The sequence below is a fragment of the Phodopus roborovskii genome, unplaced genomic scaffold (assembly GCF_943737965.1).
Source record: "Phodopus roborovskii unplaced genomic scaffold, PHOROB, whole genome shotgun sequence".
NCBI lineage: Eukaryota > Metazoa > Chordata > Mammalia > Rodentia > Cricetidae > Phodopus > Phodopus roborovskii.
Genome location: NW_026126469.1, coordinates 19413505 through 19441022, shown reverse-complemented (window position 1 = coordinate 19441022; position 27518 = coordinate 19413505). Strand labels below are relative to the sequence as shown.

At 44.4% G+C, this 27518-nt stretch overlaps 1 protein-coding gene across 7 annotated transcripts in view; it reads left to right on the top strand.

Annotated features, from left to right (window-relative positions):
• Positions 1-27518, top strand: part of Kalrn (kalirin RhoGEF kinase) — a 503507-nt gene that overhangs the window by 171428 nt on the left and 304561 nt on the right. For all 7 annotated transcript variants that reach the window (XM_051191394.1, XM_051191388.1, XM_051191393.1 and 4 more), the window contains exons 6-9: positions 685-807; positions 17664-17855; positions 21244-21375; positions 24264-24494. In XM_051191394.1, the coding sequence (XP_051047351.1) occupies positions 685-807; positions 17664-17855; positions 21244-21375; positions 24264-24494 (678 nt within the window). The remainder of the gene's footprint in view (positions 1-684; positions 808-17663; positions 17856-21243; positions 21376-24263; positions 24495-27518) is intronic.

Here is a 27518-nt window from a genome sequence, read left to right as displayed (position 1 = left end):
CAATCAGGGCCCTGACTATTTGCTGAAGCTGCTTTGACTTCACCCTTTCCTCTCCACTGGCTTCCAGAAGATGGTTGCAGCAAGATCGGTGACACACAGGACAGGGCCAAAGGAACCAGCAAACTTCTCACATCTTATAGTACTGATGTGGGTCACATTCTTATCTCTGAGGCAGGCTGAATGCTTGGGAAGAATTATGCACTCGTTTGCTTAGATCCAGCTCAGAAATCCTGGAATTGGGGTTCGGACCAGCCCCCTTCTGTGTGTGGGCTGCCTGGAGGAGACATGGTGGCCTAAATGAGTAGGCTAGGCCTCCCAGCTTGCTCCATCTTTGCTTGTCCTCAAAGCAGCTGTGGTGCCTTCCTGGGGTATTCTAAAGGCTTTATAAAGGAGCAGTAGCTACCTTTGTTAATAAACACCACTACCCTACCTCCTGAGTTTTCTCCCTCATGGCCTTTTTTGACCCTAGGTTCTAGAGAGAAACAGAAGCTGCCTGTAGGTCTTTATACTGAAACATGAGGGTTCTCCTGTGAAACCAGACTGTGGCCCATGCTGACTCCAGAGAGGAGATAGCTTCTCCATGGGAAACAACTGGATAGCTTTATTCTTCCTGCAGCTTTGAATGTTTTGTCCTGGTTGACCTATGACTTCTCTCATCACTCTGCCCTGCCTTCTCCCTTCTAGATGTTCGACTGGATAAGCCACAACAAGGAGTTATTCCTTCAGAGCCACACAGAGATCGGAGTCAGCTACCAGCATGCACTAGACCTTCAGACGCAGCACAATCACTTTGCTATGAACTCCATGGTGAGTGGAAAGGCCATTCCCAGCCTGCCTCTGGGATAGGACAAGAAAGGAGCAGGGCAAAGAAGAGGGAGGAGCAGACTTAGGTTAGAGCAAGGAGGAATCCAGACCATGCAGATCTCTTAGCAGTACATTTGCCAGACTGGGGACCTGTGCAAGGCACTGGGCCAGCCAGCTGTTCCTAGAGCAGAGTGTGACCCCATTTCACACTATGAAAGGAATGTGCATGTAAGGGCATTAGCTCAGCACAAGACTAAAAGACAGGGGAGTCATCAGTTACATTTCACTGACAAATGTTTGGTTCTTAGCAAGTATGAGTCACTGAGCAGGGATGGAGAAAGGCCCAGGCTGCGGTGTATTGGGGAGTGTTGAGTGACTTGTGGCTGCTTATAGTGGGAAGAACAGCCCCATAGGACACATGATTGCTGCCTTCAAATATTTGAACGCTGATTTGGAGAGAAGGGAGAAGAATCGTTTCATGTTGGTCTAGAAGGCAGGAGTTTTTAGAGAACGGCAGTTTGTGGAATGGGCCGTATGTGGCTTATGGGGGTTAGGGACACAGTGGGAGTGAGCAGACATGATGGGAGTTCTCAGAGCGGCATGAAGAGTAGATCATGTCCTCTCAGTGTGGCCTCAGGGAGTTCACCTCCGTGTTTCATCCTTCTTTACCCCCATGCCTTTATCTGTGAAATACAAATCATAAGTATGTTAGAAGGTTACTTGGGTAACCAGTGAGTTAATTGTAAAGCAGTTGGAACTGTGTCTGGTGCATGGCAAGTCATCATTAAATGCTGGTGTTATGATAGACGGAGACTTAAGAGTCTAGTCTGGATGACTTGTGAATACCGTGTAGCTCCAAGGTTTCCTTTTGAAATGTTTTCTGTCCTTAAGCTGTGTTATATTCCAAACATACGGGGCCCAAGAATGTCTCCACCAAAGACGCCCTTCTCTGAGGTCTTCCTTCTGGCTGTTGGTCCAGAGGCATAGCTCCACCATTCCACACACACCTGAAAACCAAGGGTGCTTTACCCATTTGCAACTTTGTTCTGGGAGTGGGGAGAGTATTAGAGAAACACAAACCTGGATGATGGCAAGGGCCATGAAGGAAGAGAATTTCATAGTCAGCCACCAACCAGCTGGTTTTAGATGTGGTATGGACTAGACTTAAGATGCTGAAGAAGAAACTATTCCATCTTTCAGTTGTTTGTTGTCTGCTTGCAGAGCTAAAAACTCAGCCAGGGTGTAGCTTGATATGTGCATGCCAGATGTGCTAAGTTAAAATCTAACTGGCTGAAAGCAAGAGTTTTTTTGTTTATGGTATGCATTCATCACTAGCTAGCGGGAAGCTAGGCATAAGCAACAGTCAGGAGCAGCCACCATGTCAGATGCTGCCAGACAGAGTGTGAAACCAAACACAGATGACTCTGAGACCTTCCACGTAGCAGTGGCATGTCCATTCACACTCCGTTGGCTGGTTTTCATGCCCATTTCAGTGGCCAGTATCAAACCCAGCTCGGCCTCTACTTGAAGGGTGCAGGATCCTGTTGCTTCAGAGAGGGCTGACTGGTTGTGAAAGGTCATAATGACAAACATAGGGAGCCAGCAAAGGCTGTTGTGTAAAGACAAACTGTGTTAGGTTTGTACAGAAAGATCACTGGCTGAGGAAAAGAAGGTTTGGGGGCCAGGTAGGAAAACCAACATAAGTGTATGATCAGTTTGGACCACAGCACAGTCTTGTGTCCTCATCTAAATGTAAAGTCTCTTTTCCTCCAACTTCCATCATTTCTTATCCCCAGACTCAGCCCCACGGGAACAAAGTAATTGATCACAGGTGATTAGAACTGTGAACTCAAATGTAGTCAGGTTTGATTATCTGTGTGCCTTGTGGCTTTTCCCTATTGGCATTCACAAATTCTATGTCAGAATTTTCACATCGCTGAACTCCCAAGCCTGAAGACTGTCAAACCCATTTTAATAAGCAACGAAGGCAAACATAATTAGGGAGGTAAGTCTACCACCGAGCCCCTTGAAGTTGTGCATGAGGAAGCTAGACAGAAAGCCCCCTTAGCTTTGAATTATCTGCATTCCTGCTCTCTTCAGTTAGTGTGGGTAACTATGAGTTAATGGCACATTGAAAACCTTTGCTCTGACAAATTTACTGTGGAAGTCATTTTCAGAACACAAACAAGGGAAGAAATATTGAAAAGCAATGTCTTCTGGAACTGGGAGATGAAAGGTTTAATGCCCAACAGCCAATTAGTGTGAAGGAGCCTGTCCACCAGCTCCTTAGTGCATGTGCCAGCAGCAAGCAGAGGGGAGGTGTCTGGAGCCTGATTAGGCTGGGTCTCCTCTTGGGCTTCTGGGAAAGGGAAGGGAAATCCCAGGATTGCTTGATCAAATTGCATGGGCACCAGTGCTCCATAAACACAGCTCGGTGCCCTTGCTTCCTTCGAGGTTTACAGGTTTGTTATTAAAAGGGGCTTCCTACAAAGAGGGATGGCAGCGTTCCAAACAGGTGAATGGAGAGAATTACAGGCATTTTCCCTGGCCTTGGTGATGAATGATACTGCCAAGAAACAGATGAATGCCAGCAGCTACTCACTACTCCAGCCAATGACTATAGAAATGATCAGGTCTTCAGGGAGAGTCGGGGAAAGGAGCAGGAATATGGATGGTTCTGCAAATTCATTGAGGCATTTCAGTCTCTGTTCTTGGAATGCACGTGCGTGCGTGCATGTGTGTGTGTGTGTGTGTGTGTGTGTGTGTGTGTGTGTGTGTGCGCGTGTGCGCGCGCACATATATATATATATATATATATTAGTTTGTAGCATAGTCTATTTCAAGCTGCAGGTGAGTCCTTTGCCATTTAGTCTTGTTTTACTACTGAATTGGGCCAAGGATTCTTCCCTTTCGGGAGGTCACAGAGCCCTATTATATGAAACTTATAAGCTTGTGGGTACTGTCCCTAGGGGAATGTATATACGTACTCTTTAAATACTGTCAAGGGAAACAACACAGTGCAAATCCTGATACTCATTCTCCCCAATTTCCGAGCTTGAGAACTTGATAACTTCTTTTAATCAAAAGCAATTAATCAAGAATCAGGCATCGTACTGGATGGACAGAGAAGGCTGGGTCCTACAGAACTTCACCAGGGAAACAGATATCACATGTATGGCTTCACGGTGAATATGTAATTACAAACCAGTAGTCTCATGTCAGCACAGCAAGGGATGCTATGGCAAGGGTGAAAGAGGCAGGGCTGGCTTCAGATGAGGAAGGGGATCAGGTGCATTGTTCATTAGCAACCAGAATCGGCTGGACACGCTCCCTGTTCACTCAGGAAAATCATGAATTATATGTAAGTTAACTGATGTATATTAAGCCCTCTGTGTATTAAACTACATCTAAAATCATTAGCTCATAAAGTACCCATTTGTATTTTTTCCCCTGTGTCCACTGCTTATCTGCTGATTAAATATATAATTCTGTCTAAGGTGGCAGTTACTGGGTGTATTTGTTTTCCAGGAATGTTACAGAAAATACCACAACCTGTGTGTGTTAAATGTCAGAAATAAACAAACAAACAAAAACTAGGGATGGAGCGCAATGGTAGAGCACTTGCCAGCATGTTCAAGGACCGGAATTCTAACCCCAGCAACCATCACATCAGAACACAAATATCAGAAATGTCTTACCGTGCAGTCCTGGCTGTGTGGACACAAGAGCACAGTGCCGCGCAGCAGACTGGCTTCTCCTGACACTCTCTTGGTGTCCTGCCAAAAAAAGTGTCTTTCTTGGTGTGTTCTCAAATATCCTTCGCTCTGTGGATGTATACACCCTTGGTGTGTCTCCATGTCCTGGTCTTCTGGCTTTGTAAGATACAGGTTGGATTAGTCAGGGCTCCACACTAATGGCTGTATTTTAAATTAATTACTGCCTTAACAACCCTCTCCCCAAATGTGAGCACATGCTGAGATGCTAGGGCTTGGAACTTCAATGTGGAGATGTGAGTTTAATTTAGTACCTAATCCAGAAATAACCTAAGTGGAAAATCATAAACTTCCTTGGCTTTATTTATGAATTGGTACTAATAAATCCCACCAATTAAACACACTGAGAATGTGAGATAATGCCCCACTCAGTGTGTATATGTACAAATCCAGGAGAAAAGGGCTAACACAGGTTACTTTAGATTTTTCTCATAGCATGGGTTTTTTTTTGGGGGGGGAGGGTTGCTTGTTTGTTATTTTATCTGATCAATAATAATGATGTTTCTCACCTTCTAAGACCAGTAGAAAAATGTCCAATGTAGGTTTCCTGCAGTGCATTAGAAAGTCAAGTTTCCTGAGCTTTCTGGGGACTTCCTCTTTCTTAATTTTGCCTTCTTTGGTGAATTCTCCATTCCTTGAGTGTGTCTTCTCTGCTTGGGAGTGAGGGTAGCTGGGAGTGAGGTAGTAAGTCCGAGCCTAGTCTACACAGAACAATCGCATAACCGTCTGTGTATGGTTCTTCATGAGACAGGCCCTCACCAGAGCATGTAGAAACCCAACATAGCCTTATTTACAGTTTTAATTAGCTGGTTCTTTGGAAAGAAATGCATTGCTAATAGCTTCTGTCTGGAGTTTTAAGATATGAAATGGTATTCATTTTCTGTCGTTACGACGACTAAGAGGATTTGTAGTACTGGCATCCGAGCAGTAGGAAGCCTTCCCCTAGCACGTGTTTCATAGCAACTTCAATGCTATTAACTCACTTAGTAGAGGCAAATGTTGCATTTAATGGTATGTAAATCAAACCACTTGCAAAAGGTTTGTGGTGGTCTCTCAGTTTTGAGTGTAAGTTACAAATGATAAGGCCAAGGAAAAGCTGTATCACCTGCAAGAGACAGAAAGACTCCAGGAAGGTGACTCTTCTCTCCACTCAGACATACTGCTGTGGGTAACCTGTCATTGATTAGCGGAGGCCTCAAATCAGAATTCTACTGCACTTCCTATAGTAGCAGAAGTTCTAGATTTGGGTGGAAATATGCACACACACATGCATACTCACATGTCTGCACATGAATGAATGCATATTTACATACTAGTGTAAATGTGAATAGCAAAGCACCTTTGCCATCCTAGAGGAGGAGGAAACAGAAGAGCAGGATGAAGAGAAGGAAAGGATAAATATTGTATGCATCTTTAAAAACTAGAATCATGTAGAAAGCTGGGTAAAAATAAGTATTTCTCCTCTTCTTTTCTTCTTCTCCTCTTCCTCCTCCCCCTCCTTTTCCTCCTGTCCTGGAAAACCATGATCTCTGGGAGTGTGCACCTAGGAACATGTATTTTTTAACAAGTTCCAAAAATAATTTATGTTCACATGACATTAAAAGACTCTTGTTCTATAACCCTTATGTGTGTAAAATAGTTACTCCCTGAACCAAAACATCTCAAGACCCAAGAGACTTTCAGTGCCATAGCCCAAAGAGCTTTGTGGACCTACTCAGTATTGAAACTAGAGAAAATTGTTTTAAAATATTGGCTAAAGCTCTAGAAATAATCCTAAATTCACACAGAAAATAAAGCAATATGTATTTTTTTTAAAAAAAATGTAAACACTCATTAAGAACAGTATCCATGGCATTTGAGTCAAGGTCCCTTCTCTCCTCTGCCCTCCCAGTTCAGGAGGATGAAAATCACTCCATACTGCTCGAAACCATGATTCCAGGCCCTCTTTCCTCCAGCTCCTGGCTAAAGGACTGTCTTCCTAGGTAGGTCATTTCTAATCCTGCCCCTAGCCACCTGTGCTAAGGTTTGGTCATGGGTCAGTGTGGCCTAGAGGTGTAGATCTAGTCTCCTGCAGAGCCCCAACTCAGGGACAGTAGCTGTACTGTGGGGGCAATGCTGTGAGAATATTAGGATCTCACCTTGCTGGGAGAGACAACAAGCCATGGAGACTTGAGGTTACTCTCCCCACTCCCCGAAAAGTTAGCTCCCAAAGTGGAGGTACCATCAAAGAAAGCACACCACTGCCTCCAATCCCAGTACTGGAGCCATGGATGACAAAGGGATTTGATTTGAGAGTAGAAACACACTACACACAATCAAGTCCTGACTCTTCCCCCACAGGACCTGACTTTATCTACAAGAGGGATTACAGACATTTAAGGCAATAGAGCTTTTAAAGGTGCCCTTGAGAGGATCAAGTAAAAGGCAGGAATTGGGGGTGTAGACCTGATATTTACCCGGGGGGGGGGAATGGGAAAGAAAAATCAAAAAGGAAATTCCTTATGCTGGAAAAAAGTGATCCCAAAAAGTAATTAAAGTAATTTGAATCTACCATAATGGACATCACTGTTAAAGTTTGTTATGTCACTATAAAGGACAAGATATATACATATTTCCTCTCCTACCTTCTCCTGACTGATTTTTAAAAGCAGTATAAAAATGTATATATGTATTGTTGGATATATGACATAGAAATGTAGTAAATTTACAAGCAATTTCACAAGGAGATATGTGGATGAAGATCTGTATTATAAAAGGAAACATCTCCAGTAGCTGGAATCCACAGAAGCAAATGAAAACATGCAGAAATGATAAGTAAGGATGCTAATAAACAAAGCTGTAACATACATTAACTTGCCCTTTCTATCTCAGCCTCAATAGGCACACAATTATAAAAAGTGATAATTATGGCAATCTGATGTTAGGTTTGAAGCATTTATGAATGTAATATATACAGGAGCAATACCACAATACATAGGAAAGGACATAAAGCTCTCTCCAGGAGAAATGTTTTTATGTTTGCTGAATTAAATAGTATATATCAGAAACTGATTCTGATAAGATGTTTCTTAGGTAGCTAGGAAGATAAGTTAAAATAGTGAAAAATCAATAAGTAAAGATATTAAAATGCTACATTAGAAAATATAGGAGTGTAGGAGGAATAGAGATGTAAGAAGAAATATGTGACACATGGAAAAAACAAAATGGCAAATGTAAGTTCAACTGTGTCGATAATGACAGTAGGAGCTGGTGAGATGACTCAGTATAATACTTGCTGAGCAAACATGAGGACCTGGTTTTGGATCTTCAGCACCATGTAAAAGGCTGAGAATTCCAGTGTGCACCAATAATTCCAGCACTGAAAAGACATAGGTAAATTACTGGAACTTCCTGCCTGGCCTGCCTAGATAAACTAGTAATCTTTAGGTTCAGAGACTCTATCTCAAAAAATAAGGTGGAGAGAAACTGAGGAAGATATCCGACATTGACCTTTGACCTGCACACGCATGTGCTTACTCACTAGCACACACATGTGCACACACATGAATATACTCATATACTCAAACAACACACATACACACAAAAACAATGACATCGAAGATGAAACAATCAAACAAAGGTGCAGATTTTTCGAAAGCCAAGATCTAAATGTGTGCTTTCTACAGGAAACACACTTCAGATTCAAAGTGATTGAATAGACAAGGATGGAGAAACATCTAGCCATTATCTAGAGTAACAGAACAAATTTGCATCAGCACCACCTCCTTGGTACCATCACTGGCTAAATATGTGTTGTAGGCCCAACATAAGCAGGTGTCCAGGGATTACTGGTCTTGGTAGCCTTTCAAGTCGCATGACCTGAGCTTCTTTGTTGAGATTCTGATCCCAAAGACAGAAGTGGAGCAGCTCCTGCATGTTCCTTGCTGACAAGAGTAAGGGCCATCTATTTGGGTTCCTTGGGCAGGCCTGCCAGAGAACCTGAGATTGCCAAGTAACAAATATAGTACCAGCCAGCCTATTCTTACCAGTCAGGTTCAACAGGATGCAGTGTTTGTGTCTCTACAAACAGCCTTGTGGGTGGAATTTCCCTTTTCTGCCCACTCAGCAGGAGGAATAGATTTTATGTTCTGATCAGCCCTGGACCCATTTATGATCTTTGCTCTTGGTTCCACCGCCAACATTTAACTAGACTGGGGAGGACAACAGAACAGAGCATGCTCAGAACTCAGCCGTGCAGAAGTGTGTACTGCATGGAAGGCAGCAGGCCTCTACTCTTACTGTTTGCTCTGTCACCTGAGGACTTTCAGAAACATGCTACATTTGGTTCCTGCTAACCTAGATTGTGATTTAACTGTACACACTGGGTCCCAGAAAACTTATACAAGAAGCACTGGTCTCCAATTGTGTGAAGAAATAAAACCAGCTGGCATTAGACGTGAGTCAGGCTCTACGGCTGATTATGATTACTCTGTAGAGTTTGTTGGAGGGTGAAGCTCCCATCACTCCCCCACCACACAGTGTAAAGAGCATCCAGGAGACACTTGCCTGTCCTCACCTTCCTTCTTGCTCCACACCAATGCTTCTGATGCCCATTTGCCCTAGCACACTGGTCCCTAGTCAGCCCTGTTTGGAAGATTCTGTCCCTTCTGTTGTTCCTCTGCTCAAGCCTCTGACAACCTCTTTTATCATTGTCACCATTTGTTCTCTGAGGTCTTTCTATCTGCATGGTTTTTACCCATGGCTGTTTGTGGAGTATTCTTTGTGTTTTTCTTCCAAGCCTCCCTCAGCTTACTGATCTATAGGACTGCCTGCTCACTTCCAGGTTTACAGATGCCAAGGGGTTAATTTGCGTGAAATTCAGCCAACACTGACACATGCCTCTTTGCAGTCTCCTGGAGTTGAATGAAAGGCATGAAATGGTCCATGAAACCTAGTGTGTCAGGAAAGATAATGCATACCAAAGGCCCTAACCCAGGAAGGAGAACACATGTGGAAAGTGTCAGAGGTAAAAAGCAGCAGCAATCTTCATGTGCCCTCCTGGCCATGGACCACACTGGCCAGGAGCTTGAGTAATAGGCAGGGACGGATCAAAGGCATAGAAATGAAACATTTGCAAATCAGATATTTACAAGGTGTTAGAGGTCAGGACCTAGAGGACTGACGGAAACAGCACAGTAAAAAGCAAACGTCAGAGTTCATGACACAGCCCAAGGGCTGGAAATAAGGACGAATAAAAAGATTTCCTTTAGCAAATTCTTTTGATTCTCATCTCAAAGCATCCCTGGAGTCTGGCCTCTTGTCACCCTACTCTAAGCCAGCATCACTTTCTGGAACCTCTGCATCTTGCTCATCTGCCCTAGCTAACCTTAATTCTTGCTGTTTCTTGATTCTGGTGGTTGTTGCTCTTCTGCTCCCCTCTATGGGGAGTCTCCCTTCCAGATAGCCACATGCTTCCCTTTCCTACTTCCCCCGGGGACAGGCCCAGGTCTTGCTGCTTGAGAAGCATTCCCATGCTGTCTGTCTTTAGTAGCAATACCCAATCCCTTATACGATACCTTTTCCAGCTATATTTTACATGACACTGAAAAACATGCCTAGTAGATCCTTGTAAGTTGACTCTCTAATGTTTCTAATGACATGGGCAGAAGAATTCTGCATCTTGTTCCTACTTGTATCATGCCTTGATAACTGGAAGGATGGCTGCATGGTCAGATAATAAGTATATAAGATAACAAACTTAAGACTTGAACAGTAAGGCAAGACACTGACTAAAGACGCCTTGAAATCCTGTATTTCTTATGTTCTATGTGGACAAATTCCAGTTCCTCTGTAGCCTTGTGTTTGCTGGTAGATAGTATTGTACCATGAAGGGAGAGGCTGGAAGAAGTCTACCCACCAGGCCTCTTTGCCATTTCTGGAAGGGACCGGTCTGGAAATTCCAGAGCAAGTCAAGGGTACAACAAAAAGTCTTCAAAGATAGTGACATGTAATTCCGTCTCCAAAGTCCGTTTCCTTGGGATATGATTTTTAATGCCCTTGGGGGAAATATTGCTTCACTATGTCATGTGTCCTGTGGTGAACATCCTGAGCCATCCTGATTTCTTTGAGTTCAGGGCAAAGTGGGATATCATAGCAAGAACAATCATGGACACTTGGTGCCAGCTGCAGCTCTGGGCTTCCATTCTCATGTAGCCTTGGGCAGGGTATTCAAATTCCTCACCAGCTCCTCTGTAACCTGAGGATAAGGGCCTTTGCTAGGGGTGTTATTAGGATAAAATGTAGTCTTGCTTTTAGACACAACACTTGTGATATTATACTTGGCAAATGTCCACCTATTGTCGGGTCAGAAATGCTATAAAAAATACTTTTTATTTGGGACAGCTCCTTGGAATTCCCAGCTGTGGGAACCTGTCACTTGAGACAACCTTGTTAAAGTGCTGCTTTGATGCTGAAGGCCATGTGTACCAGGTACTTGGCACTGCTGACCAGTTCTCAACTACCGCTGCACTCAGTGCCACAGGCCATACTCTAGCTAGACCCTGTCCAAGAAGGCCAAGGGATAGATGGATGTGTTTACCTGAAGTTAAAGACAGCCTAGAATTAGTACAGCCCACTGCAGAAGTCACTCCTCATCCCTTTCTATGCTGATGTCCCTGACTCTAATGCCAGTTGTACCTACCTTTTTAATTTTGCAGTGAGCTTATCTATCTATCTATCTATCTATCTATCTATCTATCTATCTATCTATCATCTATCCATCCATCCTCTATCTATCCATCCATTGGTTTTTCTATCCCTCCCTCCATCTACCCATCTGTCTGTATGTCTACACACACACACTCATACACACTCACTCACCCCACACACACGCATACACAACACTACACATACATTCATACTCACACACACATACACACATACACCACACCACACACACACACACACGCATGCATACACCCCACACACACATACACACACCATACCACACACACACACACACACACACACACACACACACACACACTTTCTCTCTCTCTTTCTCAAACACATACACACACCCCTACCTCCATGGATGTTTCAGTGCCAAGAAAGGAAGGGAATGATTTTCTCCTCCTTCAACCTGCTGTAGGTTTCTGTGGCCCTTTGACATATGGCCAGGCAATTGTGTTCATGGCTGTTTAATGGTTTGTGAAGCAATTGCTGGAGGAAACATCTCTACAAGAAGCCAGGCCAGAGGGGCAAAAGGATTTGTGAGCCAATATTATCGCTGCTGAGCATCAGCCCATTTCTACTCTTTCCTCTCTAGCTAGCAGTGACAGATGGCTTCCACCTGGCTTGACCTACTGTTTGGCCAAACCAGACCAGATCCTCATCCATCAGCTTCCCTTTTGCCCCCCAGAGGGCATCCTGTGGTTTGTGGGGGTGGGGTTAGAGGAGTCACTTAGAGCTCATCACTTCCCACAGCTGCTGCCGTGCTGGTTCCAGCACCATCCGTTCTTACTCCAGATGTTACAGGCCCGCTGTCCATATGTTTCAAGGTGGGATCAGCAGGTTTACATAGTAATATTAAACTAATTAATCATAAGCTGATGCTTTAGCAGCTCCAGGACCCAAAGTAGGCTTGGGATTACAGACATAAATGATACATATGCTCTTATTAAGCTGGAAAGAGGTAAGGTAGATCTCTCTCCATTACCTTGGTACAAGCTCTATTTTCTTACTGATAATGAACATCATTCCCAGAACCACTAAAAGCTATATGGGAAAATCTATAAAGAATTTCTTATAGCTCTTTTTGAGTGTGACAAAATAAAAACTATAAGTTGCAGGACACAAGACAAAAATGAGAAAAGGAGTCCAGCAGAGTGAGAATCAACGCCTGGTTCTGTCTCATTTGGTCCCTTTGGAACTCTGAACATGTCACACAACTGATTTAACAAACATTAAGAATCAACTAAGTGAAGTCAAGACATATTTATGCTCTGTTTTTATTTTCTAAGAATAAAATGACATTTTTGCATGAGTTTGTCTTCTGAAAAACTTTAAATGAAGTATGTTTACAGTTTGCACACCTTTTAAGAGCAATCGTCGCTAAGACCTTCCTGTTTTGCTATTTCCAAATTGCACTCTGCTTTTCTAAAAAAACGAAAGCTTTACTAAACTCAAAAGAGATGAGAAAATATGAGGCTGTTAAATGTTGACTGTACATGTCCTGGCCACATCTATTAAATACTTTAAATAAGTGTAATAAATTTAATTTTTCATTAAAAACACTAAATCTGTTAACATTAAAGATATCACCCAACTACTCAAAGTTTTCAAAGTGGAGTAGAAACTACAATCAGTTTTTGTTCCTCAATAAGCATGAGGGTTGGAGTATGAGTCACGTGCTCAGGCACTGGCCTGGTATATGCAGAGCTGTGGGTTCACTCCCATCACTGATTAAAAAAAAAAAAAAAAACTGGATAAAAAATAGGAGGCTGAACATAAATTCTACTAGCTCTATAGCCTATAGAGAGGTGATATTTTGGTTATTAGCTGGTTAGAGAGAGAACCTCCTGTATTTATATTGAAGGACACGATTATCCCTGATAAGTAATACATATGTTCTAATTAGGGCTGTATTTTAAACCAGCTTTTATATGCCTAAGAAAATTGAGATTGAAAAAAGACTTCTGAGAGCTATCCACTGTCTCACATAGCTGGTGCAGAACTTCAGCTCATAATACTCCGGTGTGTGTCCCAGTGTGCACTGTGTTGATCTCACTTGATGCAATACTAAGTGGTTTCCTGGGCATGTTGGCCCTTGGCCAGCCATTAACCTTTGTTCCCTCCTTAACTTTGGACTTAGGGTCAAAGGCTCTAGGATTTGTCAAAAGAATTTAGTCCTTTTTAGAAAAGTGGCCCTTACGTGGTATTAAGGCTTTGCCTTTGTGATGATTAGATAGGCAGGTCATTACTTCCATAAACATAGTAACCATGAAGATGTCATGACTCCATTAACTGGTGCAGGATTAAGACCCATGCCTGGGACTTATTCCCTGTAGGGATGAAACAGATCTCTTATGGCTTTCTGCTGCCTCTAGAAACAAAACAAGTCATGCTGTCCCTAGAGCATAAAATGAAGGGCCCCATACCCAGCCTGTGGAGGAAGGTCCTTCCCCACCTGGCAGTCCTGTCAGAGAGAAGCAGAAGACTTAGTCCCCTTGCATGAGGACAAGACAGTTCAACTATGAGTGCTCTGGATGTGCTAATCACATGCCAAGCAGTGGAAGTGTCTCAAGAAGTCTGGTTCAAGACTCTCCATTGTCTATTTTTCTAGCTTTAAGGAATGGAAGGACAGTGTTACCAGCGGGGTCTGAATTCTCAGTTCTCTCTGGTCAAGGAAAACCTTGTAGATAACTCACAGCTCTAGTCCCTTAACTCCTTTTAGGGATCTAGTAATCGGGGCAGGCTGGCAGTGTTGGGCTAGCAAACATGTGATGTGCCTTATGGAAGGTAAGTATTCCCAGGAACAGTAAGGGACACTGCTCTGTGCTCTCTGAAACAGGCTGGGGCTTTGACTCTTTCTGGTGCTTCTAGTCGGAATAGTTGACACACTTATTATTGTGCTTTTATTAATACTTTGATTTGGTTTGTACAGGTTGGTGGATAATGCTATTCTTCTGAAACTGGATCAGGAAAGACAATGCCATCATCACACTAATAGTGTGATAGGCAACTGACTGAATGCTTTGTGTTGTTTCATGTAACACACAGCATCTGATCAGTGGGGGGGTCTGTGACCACAGGAGTAGGAAGTTTGTCCCAGTTTTTAGAAGAAAGGTAAATGGGAGTCAAATAATGCACACTCCTGGCAATGATCTTCTCTAGCAAGCAGCACCTGACACAGTTTAAGGTTACTAAAAATCATAGCTTGTTTTGATAACTAGTGTCTCCTCAGAGTATACCACAAAAAAAAAAAACCAAACAAACAAACAAACAGAAAAACCTAATTTACAGTGTAATCTCCTTTCTTGCTGGCTGTGTCTCAAAGACAAGCATGACTCTCAGTGTTCTCTAAAAGTGATAGAACCATCACACAAAATGGCAGCCCAGCAATGCCATTTATTTCTACTGACCAAGCACCCTATTTGTTTACTCACTTGGTCAGGCTCTTTAGCATACCTTTTTCTCTTTTAAGTTGGTGGACTATCCCTGCCACTTGCCTTTCACAGTGGCTGTCTTTGTTCCCAGGGTCACTTCAGGACCTGACGTTTCCCTTGGGTTCTACATTAAGAATATGAATAACATGATGACCTTGGTGGTGTAGCTTGCCTGGGTGTCCTGGTGGCATTCTGCACAGGAGCTGGAGGGAAGAGCTTGAGCAAAGGCATGAATCAGCTTCCTGTTATCTCTATTGTGCAGGGTATTGCCTGCCATTTTCTGTGACTTGTAACTACTTATTAATTTTAGCGCCACAGCCCCTGCTCACTGAAGAAGGGATGTGAGAGCATTTTCTATGGTTGTCTCCGGAATAGGACGCTAAGCTCTGGTCTTTTTTGTTTGAATTTAGTGTTCCTTAGTTGTCTCAGGCTTAGGGTAGAGGGGATCTTGGAGAACTGCCAGCATCCCCATTCCCTGAGACGTGGGGAGTCCCTTCCCACTGCCTCTGTTGGTGGCTCAAATCCTTCTCTTTGTGTATCCTCAATGACTTGCTTCTCTGTCTGTGAAAGGACATGTTTAATTTTGCTTTAAATTGTAGTCGTTTGAGGGTTTGTCTTACGTGGTGAACCCTGAGGTGTTCAGGGACTCTGTCCCACTCTTTGATCTCTCACAGCCCCTAACTACCCCGCTCTCTATGAATACTTGAACGAGTGACAAGCTGTTAACAGTCTCCTGAGGTGGCCACAGTGGGACATCTGTAATACCTAGAAAGTTCTGTGTTCCCTGGGTAGAAGAAAAATGAAAACAGGCACAGTTTCAAAGATAATGAATGTCCTACTCTTCCTGCTTTCCTTGTACCCTATGTGACCGAAGGGCTCCCCTCCAAGACAGGAAAACATACTGTAGAGAGATCTGTATAAATAGGAGGAAAGGAACAGTCCAGGGTTGGAACCCAGTTGGGAGAACAGCTTTTTGAGGCATTATCAGTGTTCCATCTACTTTCCCATGGGTACCCTGGTGTCATCTGCCATAGCTTCCTGTGTTTCTCTGTAGTGCTGGCTCTCTGGCCTCTGGGTATGGTTGCCTGTGAGAGGTCAGTCTTCAAACGCTAGAATTGCCCTCGGTGGGGGATAGGGGACTTAACCACTGAGCAGTGGGGCTTACTGTGCCAATAGCTCAGCTTCTGCCCCTGTCAGCAAGGTCACTAGGAGGTGCATTTCCTAGTTTCTTCAAAGGCCTCTAGAGAGACTGAACTCAACTGCTCATGGCTCTAACCCATTGATACATGCACCCCTGTCCATCCTGGCCATGACTCCCTTTCCCTGGCTGTGTTTCCTGGGAGAGTGTCCAAGCCAAGTGTTTTCCTTATGTCTCTATGCCAAGGTCTGTTTCATGATGAACCCAGACAAAAACAATGGCAGAAGCAGGAACTTTGGGAGGACTTCAGTGCTATCCCCTGGAAGACTAAACTATCAAAACCAGCACTACCCCCCACTTCCCTCTTCTAATTCAAAGTGTAAGGTTACTTTTTTTCCCTGACAGCTCTATCAATAGTCTAATTTTCCAGTGTTCTAACTCATCAAATGATGTTGATAATGATCCATAATTCTGTAAAGGATGGTTGTTACATGTGACAACAGCCAGAGATATTCTAGCTGTCTCCAGTATATGTACAAAGGGGCTCAGACCACACTAAAACAGAGATGGAGCTCAGAGGCCATTAGACATCAGAATAGATTTGTGCTTGTGTGCCTCACTTAACCTGTAAACTTCCACAGAGACCTTTTAAATTAAAAGAGACCTTATCAGCCTGGGCCAGCTCTGGGATGGAGTGTGTGGAGGTTGGGGACAGCTGAGATGAATGGGGACTGTGGGAAAGGAAAATAAAGGAACCTTCATTAAGCCTTCCCCAGTGTTAATGAACTACAGCGCAGCTCACAGAGCCCAGAGAAAATGCTGCCACTAAGGAATATTTATCATCTAAGAAGATTTGTAACAAAGAGCGAGAGTGTGAATAACCTGGCTCCTGGTCCTCTGGGCATCATGTGTGCAGAAGAGTTCCCCAAGGAAGCCATATTACATGGCTGCTTTGATAGACAATTAATAGGAGAGAGCTGTTAAAAATAACCAAGATCACCATGGTGCTGCGTTGGTGGGGTTTTCTTTTGTCTTCTTCCTTCCTGGAGAGCTCTTTGCTGGCCTACTAGGAAACAGCATACATGTTCACGAGTCAGAAATGGGAATAGATATAAACAAAACACGATATGAAAGCAGACAGCAGGTCAAGGAAGTTCCTGCAGATGCATTTAGGAACACCCCTGGTGCTGTTTGGAATCAAGTAGGGAAATGTCCCCAAGTCACACAGCAAGAAGAAGGGGGCCCAAGATCTTACTTTTAGAGTGGCAAAAATACTGTGGCCCCTAAAATTCTGTCTTTATGAACACCCTGGCTAGTGGCTCATACCTCAGGTCTTGTAGCGAGAATGAGAAGACAGGGAGGAGGGACGGACACCTTTGACTGGTGATGAGAAGCTGTCTTCTCTATGTCTTTACCCTCTTGCCATATTGTAGGGGACAGTTATGCCTGGGTACAGCTCTCTCTAGAGTAAGAGAGATGTCCCATGATCCACTACTTCCAAAGAGTATTCTGTAGAGAGTAGCTTCATTGGCTGTGAGGATTTCATAAGAGTTCAATAAAGTGATTGCATTGATGTGTGCTAGTCTTTGGTATACAATCTGTGTTGGTTGTCAGGTTGAAATAGCTCTACAGAAGGACTTTCCTGGGGCCTATTATAGATACAGATACCAAGCCTGTCCCAGTCTCTTAGGCTTTTGGGTTTGGGCGCTCCACTTCTCCAGATGCCCATCTCCCCACAATGACCAATGATGCCTACCTTTTCAATCTGCTCCCACTAAGTGTTTGCTTTGCCTTGCCTCCTAGAATGCCTATGTCAACATCAACCGCATCATGTCTGTTGCTTCCCGCCTCTCAGAGGCTGGCCATTACGCCTCCCAGCAGATCAAGCAGATCTCCACGCAGCTAGACCAAGAGTGGAAGAGCTTTGCTGCCGCCCTAGATGAACGAAGCACCATCCTGGCCATGTCTGCAGTGTTCCACCAGAAGGCAGAGCAGGTAAGACACACAGACCTGTGGCTGATGGTAGTAGGCATGTAAGAGCAGGGCACTGCAGAGTAGGAACACACATGTATAGTCTCTATAGACAACCCTAAGATCCTGCTGAATAGCTTCAGTAAAAGACACACACATGCATACACACACACAGAGCATTGGTAACTTATGGCTTTACTTTTCATGTAAACAGGAGAGCACTCAGTGGTAGGTAGGTAGGTGTGTGTGTGTGTGTGTGTGTGTGTGTGTGTGTGTGTGTGTTGGCTATCTGATTAATGTACTCTGAACAGAAATAAAAGGAATGAAAGAAGAGTGACAACTTAAAAGCTGAAAGCAGAGGAAACTAATTTTACATGAATCATTTGTTAGGTATTTGCTGTGGATAATAGTAAATTAGCAATGATGCAATGAGTACAAATAATGGTCACTGTTCCTACATGTGTAGCTATATGAGCCCATTTTACAAAGAGGAACCCTGAAACTCAGAGCACATGACCTGCTGAAGATCCTGTGGTGTGTCAGGTCCTGGCTCAAACCAGCTCCTGGAGAATGAGTTGTCAGTTTTTTCAGATATTTTGTGAGTTAATTGTTCAACATTGCCATATGTTAAAAGCATACTCAAAAACTCATCACTTTCTGATTACTACATCTTACTATAATCTATGTTCTTGTGGTTATTTTTATATTTTCTATAATGGAAACACTATAGAGTTGTAAACTACTGGTCATCCCTTCCCACATTCAGTAATGTCACATTGGTGGACTGAAGTATTTAAAAGTAAGGATTTTACACCTTGGAGTTTACCAAATGCTGCAAGTCAGGGCTAGATGATCTACTGTAGAGTCTTGAGAAAATGGAAGGGTATAAATTTACAGTTACAATGTGAGTATCACATAAGATCCAGGAATACTGTTCCAGTATTCACACTCCCATCCCTGAGGGGCAAGCTTTGGCCTTCTCCTTAACATAAGGAAACATCACAGTGTTGTGTTGGAATGATTTAAGCTTGTCACTACCAACCATAGGTTGGCTGTGAACTCAAGAGTTTATCAAAAGTACCAGTGAGAATGAATTGGATGCAGGAAGCTACAGTGTAGGGCATTGTGTATGCTATTCTCTGTGATCTGTAGGTTACACGTTGTTTATATTAATAAAATTTGTAGTGTGCTCACGTATATGAATACACACACACACACACACACACACACACACACACACACACACGTACTAATCGTTAAACATTTTTTTCACATCCTCTGCTAAAATCGCACAGTCTCTGGGCTGTTGAGATTTCAAGCCAGAAGTGTCTAACATTAGATACCCATGGTCTCCTAATTATCTTTTGTGGTGTTCTTGTCAGGTAACCCACAGGTAAAGGAGTTTCAGACACATAGTCTTGCCTTAAATCCCTCCCCCTAAACAGTTTTACAGGGGAGGCAAGAACATGGAACCATTGAGGGAGTCTTGACAGTGAGGCCAGACACCAGGGTCTGTACCCAGCCCCCTACTTCTCACCTTTCAGACATGTCAGCCCCACCATTCTAAGCATTCTAAGCTCCTTTTCTCTTCTCTAGTGTGAGCCTAATTATCCGTCTCACAGGGCTATTGGGAGGAGATGGGCTGTGATAGGTGGGCCTTGTGAGCTGACTAATGTACTTACAGCCGGACGCTACTGGCCCAGCATCCTTTTATCTTTTCACCTGTGTTTAGTTCCATCCTTAGCTGTCCCCCACTCTCAAGTAAATACTTGCTGTAAATCAAGACCATGGCCCTACACATTGAGAGGGACCTAGCCACATTTTTTAACTAAGCAGTGGCTGGTTCCTGCTTAGGATCCTAAGGACATTGCTGTCCAGTCTGACTGTCTTCAGCTCTATTGCTTTCTCAGTTTGTTCTGGGTTTATCTAGTTATCAAGGAAGACCTGGTCCTTCCCTCTGTCTTTGGCTTCCTTGCTTTAGGCTGACCACTGTTTGGGACCTGCTGCAGGATACCTATAATTGAAACAGGGAGGTCCCTCTAGCCTCAGGTGATACTAGAAGGTCAAGTTCCTCCCCAGTTCCTCTGTGACACAATAACCCAGCAGGAAGCTTCCCAGTATTTCCCATAGACACTGGCTAGTACCTGGCAGTTCTAGAATTGCAAAGAGACACCAAGGACACAGAATGTAAAACCAAGTGTAGCAGCCACCAGGCTGGGGGCTAAGAACCAACAGACATCAGGACAAGTGGTCCCATACTTGCAGAGGAAAATACAGGGCCAGAACTGAGAGGAACTGCTGTGATGTTTTCTGACTTGGATTGGTTTGGCTCCAAAACACGTTTATTTTTATCTATTTTAGTCTAGTTTCCTCAGGTGTTAACAGTCTTTCAAGGGAAGTCATAAACCATGTTTCTCTTTAGCTGGGGAGAAAAAGAAGGGAAGGCAGGAAGGAAGGAAGGAAGGCAGGCAGGAAGGCAGGAAGGAAGGAAGGAAGGAAGGAAGGAAGGAAGGAAGGAAGGAAGGAAGGAAGGATTCATTCAAGGCTAATTTTTATGGGTTTATTTAGGCAGTTCTTTATTGTCCTCGTATGGGCTATTCTAGGCAATGAGATAATAAGGTATTTAGGCAATTAATTTAAATGGAGCTGTGCAGCCAGGCGAGGGAATCACAGGCAGTAAGTACCATTCCAGACTGTTGGGTGAAGAATTATTTGCATTTTAAAGGTGTATTTTCCCACCCAATAAATCTAAGTGGTTTTTAGATAGCTCACCCTTTGTACAGGGAGACCCATAGTTTTCTACAGCTGTTAATTTTAATTTTCTAATAATTTGATGTCTACTAAGGTCTGTCTCTACATCACATCCCAGGAGCCACTGTTACTATAGGAGTGGCACAGTCTGCCCTACTATGTTCCTCCGTGTTCAGCCCTCAGTAGCATGGCTCAAATGAAAGTCCTGTTGAGCCTTACTCTGCATATCCTATAGGAGGTCCCAAGAACACTCTTGGGGTGTTCTTTGCCACTCCCCACAATTCCCTGTGCACAGGGAGCACAGACTCACCAACTCTCATTGCATTCCATTCAACCCCTCTCATATGCCCAAATGTGCCCTCGTGCTCACTATCTATGGGCTATAGTGGGCTGTATAGGTGCCTGTACTTCGCAGATGTTGCATGGGCATACACTATTGAACATCTAGATGCCTGGCCCTGCCCCATTCTTACAGAAACTGTATTTTCCAAATGTCTCCTTGGCTGAACTGTGTAGAAGGGACTACTCCAGCCTTCTGTAGGTATTTCTGAAGTACTACAATCTCCCATCATTGTTCCCAAGGTGTCTGACCCTGTCTACTGTTAAATTTACTCCTTCCTTGCCCAGTGCGCATACTCACTCACATGGCATCTCTTCCCAGTTTCTGTCAGGAGTGGATGCCTGGTGCAAGATGTGCAGTGAAGGTGGTCTTCCCTCCGAGATGCAGGACCTGGAGCTGGCAATCCACCACCACCAGTCCTTGTATGAGCAGGTGACCCAGGCCTACACAGAGGTAAGGACCTGAGGGACAGCCATGTGTGTGCGTGTGTACGTGTGTGCATGTGTGCGTGCATGCGTGTGTACTAGTGTGTGTGTGTGTGTGTGTGTGTGTGTGTGTGTGTGTGTGTGTGTGTGTTGGGTAAGGGGTGGGGGTTGGAGCACTGCTGTGTGTGCTGTGAAATGATCTGGGTTGGATTTTAAGGAAAGGAAGTTCTCTTCTTTCCAGAAGTCTCTTTAGGGACCTTGTCTGTGAGCTCTGGAGTCCCTAGTCAGGGGGCAGGTGTAGTTTGAGCTTTCACCACGCCCACTCTGGTGTGTTCCTCCCCTTCACATGTACCTAGACACCTTGTGTGGACAGTGACTGTTCCTGAGGGAGAGAGGATGTGAGGAAGCAAGGCTGACTCTTCTGAGTTTGCCTTCCTATTGGTAAAAGAATGTGTGACACCTGTGCTCAGACCCCCCCTTTAATAATAATAATAATAAAAAAAAGCAGTTCACTGAACAATACCCTTTTATTCCTGAAAGGGCCAGACAAAATTCCAAAGTGTGCAGGAGTAGGAAGCCACCATTCATGCAAAGGGCAAACTGATAGGCCCTTCCAGTTTAAAAAAAAAAAAAAAAAAAATCAAAGGCAGGGGATGTTGAAGGGTAGAATGGGAATTTTGTGTGGTACTCTCAAAGGGGCCACATGTACACATGTGTGGAAAAACACAAGTATGAATGTTTGCTAACTAGTGTGGGTTCCAAGGAAAAGTTTTAGTGAAAGAGATGGGAAGGTTAGGAAGACAGGTAAGAGATAGTTGATCTCCGATCTGACTGGCCTGGCTCCTCTGGGACAAGGTCAGTGAGAAGGTTCATCGCAATGGCTTCCCAGAATGCCTGCATCTGTTTGCCCTGAGGTGGCTGTTGAAGATGCAGTCTTCAGATTTTTTCTCTAGACTGGAAAAGAATGTCAGAATCTAGGGATTATCACCTACATTCCAGTAACAGTTGCTCCAGGTAAATTTTCATGGTCAAAAGGTGGCTCTGCCACAGTGAAGACAGTTTGAAATGTGGGCCCCCTTGCTTGTTAGCTGTGGAACCCAATTAAATAGCAGGTTCTTCCGCTGAGTGAAGCTCATAATGTGTGTCATGTGCCTGGGTGAGGCCTGACAGTGGTGAGGACTAAATACGGTGAATTGTTTTCTCAGGACAAGATACACACAGGGTACTTTTAAGCTAAATCAAATATGCAGTTCTGATCCAGATGGTCCCAAAGCTTATGACAGAGCTGTGCCTCTACCCATGGCCCACAGGTCTCTAAGTTACTCTCATAAAGTACAAAACAGAGAGCAGATGAGGTTGGTACCTGTACACTATGCATTCATAGGTGTGAGGTCGAGGGGGCATTCACACATGGACAAACTGCCTCCCCATCTTCTCCTGGAGCTGGGATGTTCCTCTAAGACTCTACAGTTGTGAAGACAGAGGCACAGAGGTGAATCTTGTGTTAATTTGAATTTCTGGCACTTGGTCTACTGTCTTCAGCACCCAGCCCTGTACAGAGTATCAGGATACAGTATTTGTTCAGGGTTCGCCATGGGTAACTGTCCTGCCTTTAGCCCTAGGATGTCATCTGTTCACATCTCTGGAGGGTATATCTGTATCATCTATAAACTGCCTACCCATCAGCAATTAACTGAGGAGGGGGGGCTGGCAGGGCTGGCCAGGGGTGATGCTTTCCTCTTTTGCCTTAGCCTAATTCTACCATATCACTACTTTTAGCCCCAACAAATCTTTAACCCTCATAAGAAGAATGTAGCTGCTTTTATGTTCTGGAGTTCCACCTAAGACTGTGGAGATGTATGGGGGCAGCTCCTGGCTCATCATGTAGACAATAGGGAAACACACCTCTTCCTGCCTTCCCAATAGACAAGAAGGCCATTTCAACACAACTCTTACTTCAACTTTGATTCTAATTAAATTAGTTTGGAATTGTAAAATTCCTGTCAGTTTTTCCAGTATCCACTTTTTCAAGAGGGAGAGGCATACGTTCAATGGGAACTCTGGTTCAGCATTGGTGTTGGTCCTATAAGGCCACTTGCCAGAATGAGAAGTGCCAGTGATTGTGGCAGGGTACCAGGGACAGGAATGACAGTGACACAGGACCGGCTGCCACCAGGGTGTGGAGTTGGAGGGTCCAGCAACGTGAGTAGTGTGTCTCTACCCTATTCTGCATATTCTAGAAAGATCCATTTCAAGAAAAACAAGGTGGTTACATAAAGGGGAGAAGAATGGGTGGAAGAACCAGTAAAGATCAAAGAAAGAAAATGAAAAGAAAGAAAAAAACGTAGCGGGAGAGGTGGTAGAGAAGAAGATAAAATGATAGCGCGTGCTATGTGCTGGGTCCTGTGTACTCTGATATGCCAACTCGTTAATACCCTCTCTGCAGTGTATGCCCTTGGCATTCTCCTTTTACAGACAAGAATACTGAGGGCCAATGCCGCTGTTAGTATATTTAGAAGCTTGTAGCCAAGCAGAGGAAGCTAAGGAAGAGAACGTTGATCTGCCAGCCAATGTAGTCAGAGAGTCATTCAAAATATTCATGAAACATCTACTATGGCAGGCACTATTGTGGACATCAGGGAAAGGGCCAAGAACAAGGCAGACAGGCAGACTTCCTGCCCTGTGCAGTCATCTGTACTTGGAGATGGGAAAGAGGCTTTCACACACAAGTGGCCCATGATCCTACAGCTCCTCTCACCCTTAACCCTGGGTGTTCTGTTCTTCTCTAGACTGTAGACACCTTGGCTGACACAGTCCTTGGTTGTGATGAACTTGGTGAGGCCTGAGGCTGTCAGGCAGATTCTTCTTGCCTCCCTTGACCAGGGCTCTTGACCTGAACATCCTTCCTTCCTGCAGGTCAGCCAGGATGGCAAAGCGCTGCTGGATGTTCTGCAGCGTCCCCTGAGTCCTGGGAACTCTGAGTCTCTCACAGCCACAGCCAACTACTCCAAAGCAGTACACCAGGTGCTGGATGTGGTACATGAGGTGCTGCACCACCAGCGACGGCTCGAGAGCATCTGGCAGCACCGCAAGGTGCGGCTGCACCAGCGACTGCAGCTGTGTGTCTTCCAGCAGGATGTGCAACAGGTAACAGGCTCCATGACCCGCGTCCCATCCGCCGTCTCAGGATGCTGACAGCTCGAACCCTGACCTGGTTACCAGGCTCGAGGAGGGAACACTGCAGCTCAGCCCTCAGCTGTTTCTTCATACACTGCAGGAGAGGGAAACAAGACAAAACAAATGGCCTTGTTAATGGCATGCATCTTGCTGAGCAACTCTAAGTAGTGTTGGGGAGGAGGCTTGACTTCAGTAGCAATGACTTGTAGTCGGGTAACCCATGTCCTTGTCATGGAGACAGGGAGACAACTCTGGTGTTGCAGGGTCATCTGAGCATTGCTAGAGAGAGACTCTACATAAAGTGAACTCATTTCTTGATCAAGGATGAGATGAATTGACGGGGGGGGGGGGGGCATAGGGGCTTTTGTGATTTATTGACAAAGCTGGACCTTTGAAACTTCTGTAAAGCAAGGCCGTCAATCCCTGCACATGGCATGGTCAGAGGTTGCTTTGGCTTTGCCTGCCCTTTTGTATTATTCTGCTAGTCCTTCTCGTCCATCACTGCAGATCATAATGAAATGATTGTTTCTGACTGTAACAGTATAGCCATGCCATAAGTGTCCATTCAGAGGAAATCACCCATTCTTTCCCACTTATGCTTTCTGTTAACCTGTCTTTAGGAAGCTGGGAGCTTTGCCCAGAGGAGTCATACCCTGAGTAGGGGAAGTTGGATAGGACCTGGACCCAAGATCAGGGCCAAGGTCATCTCCCTCTCACTGAATCGGGGATGCAGGGTGAGACATTGGGTGCAAATACCTGCTGTCAGACTGCTGTCACCATGGCCACTGTGGGATTTCAGGACTCTATACCAGAAGTGCCAGCTCGCTCTCCTTCCATTCTCCGGTGGGAGTATAATCCAGAAAGAGCAAGATAGCATGAGTGAGTGAGAGCCTGGTCCCATGTCTTCACAGCTGCTCTTAGCAGGAGCCTGGCACTGGGTGCCCAAGGCAGACAGGCAGGATGGGGATCATCCTTAACCATTGTTACACATTCTGGGAGTCAGCATGGGTACAGGTACCCTCGGGCTTGGTTTTCCTTCTTGGGCTCTCCTAACTCCCTTGTGGCACCCCTTCCTGACTGCCATGTGATAGAGTCATCATGAGGATAGGCAGTCCCCAAGGGTGAGCACAGCTGATGTGTCAATCATCTGTGAGACTTGGGGCCTGCAGGAAGAGAGAAGCAGACAAGTCAGCCATGCCATCTGGAGCTGTCCAGATAAATTCATCACCCGGAGCTCAGAGACCATGGAGGCTGACTGGCCTGCAAGTGAGGCAGATGAGTGAGGAACCAGCCCCATAGGGACAAGAGAGGGGTGTGACTACTTCCATAAACTCTCTTTGCCTTGCCAAGATAATATTGGCCACCAGTACAAGTGGAATAGTGCACTGGTCTCCTCATCACCCTCCTGCTGTGACAGAGGCAGGCCTCTGGAGAGCTGTGGGAGGGCTATGTGAAGGGAAGCATGCCACACTTGGATTCTCACAGATCTGTAGTCATCAGACTTTCTTATGACCAAATGGTATCTATACTATCGGGAAGAAAGATGCAATAAAGATGCATATATGGCTATTCTGTGACATCTTAAAAATACGTGTCTTGGTTTATCATATTGTTGGTGCAGTGAGTGAAAAAGTAGAAGATAGATTAGGGGTGAGTGTAATGGGGCTTAGATATTTCTTGAACACTGAATTCTCAGAATGGTCATCTTTTTTTTTTTTAAGGTAAGTACATGTGACTTTTGAGAGACTAACTGTTCACTCATCATCCCACTTGCTTCATCGTTTGCCCACTAGTTTATTCTCTGTACATATAGATATGTATGTAGGTCAGAACAATTCATTGCCATGTCTCAATTGCTTACCAGTCATTAGTGCCTGGTGATTTATCTGGACTGTATTTCAAAAGGCAGCTGAACTCACATGCTTGAGGGTTGGAGTGATGAATGCAGTCCTTGGTCTCTTGACTCCCAACCTTGCATGAGCCATCCTAGTTTGGGGACATAGACCACACAAGTTATTTCCCTGCTTCAGCCTTGTGTGGAAGAGTGTGCCTATACTCCTAACACTTAAGATGAGGGATTTAAGGTCATCTGAGGCTACATAGTGAGTTCAAGGCCAGCATGAGCTATATGAGGCTATGTCTCCAGAAACAAAATCTTGATAACATACTCACCATTGAATCCCACCATCATTTAAAAACTCTGTGGGTCTCAAGAATGGAGATTTCTTTCTTTCTGAGTTCCTTATAGCTTTTAGCTGTGTCTACATGAAGCTGGGGTTCTCTTCATGCTCGGTGAATCAACCAGGAATTATTAGAGGACCCCCTCCACCTGCTTTTGTTGAGTGAATACTTATTCCTCCTTCACCCATGCAGTGGTTGTTTTATTGGTGAATATTATATTCACTCAAGTGGGCTGACTTGAGGTTCCTGGTGTTCCTGGTCCAGGCTGAGGACACAGGGGACACAATCTCGGTGTTCATGCATCCTGTGATGCTCACTGATTAGTCAAGAAGTTTAGGGTCTCTTTTCCATGGGCCCAGAACTAAGTTAATTACTATTGAGTTAATTAGAATGATATAAGAAAATACAAAGAACAAGTCTACCAGAGCATCGAAGTCAACATGTGGGGTAATTGGGTATTCATGGAACAGTTTCAGGAAAAGATGTGAGAAGCCAGGATTGGTGTCTTAAAGCAAGAAAGAGTTCTTTGAACCCAACCCATGGTCTGGACCCAAGATACCTAAGCACATTTAAGATGTTTTCTTGGTAGTGTGCATGGAAAGCTCATGTGCAGATATCATCAGTGAGCCAGAGCAATGCAGAATGACAGACACCAGCACAGGTCAGGAGTCAATAAACCCTGTTTTGAACATGTCTTACTGCTGTGACCAGCAGGACATAGACAAACTGCTGCATCTCATGATGCTTCCGGGTTTTGTTTTTTCCCACCTCTAAATCAGGACCAATACAATAGTACCTTCCTCATGACACAGA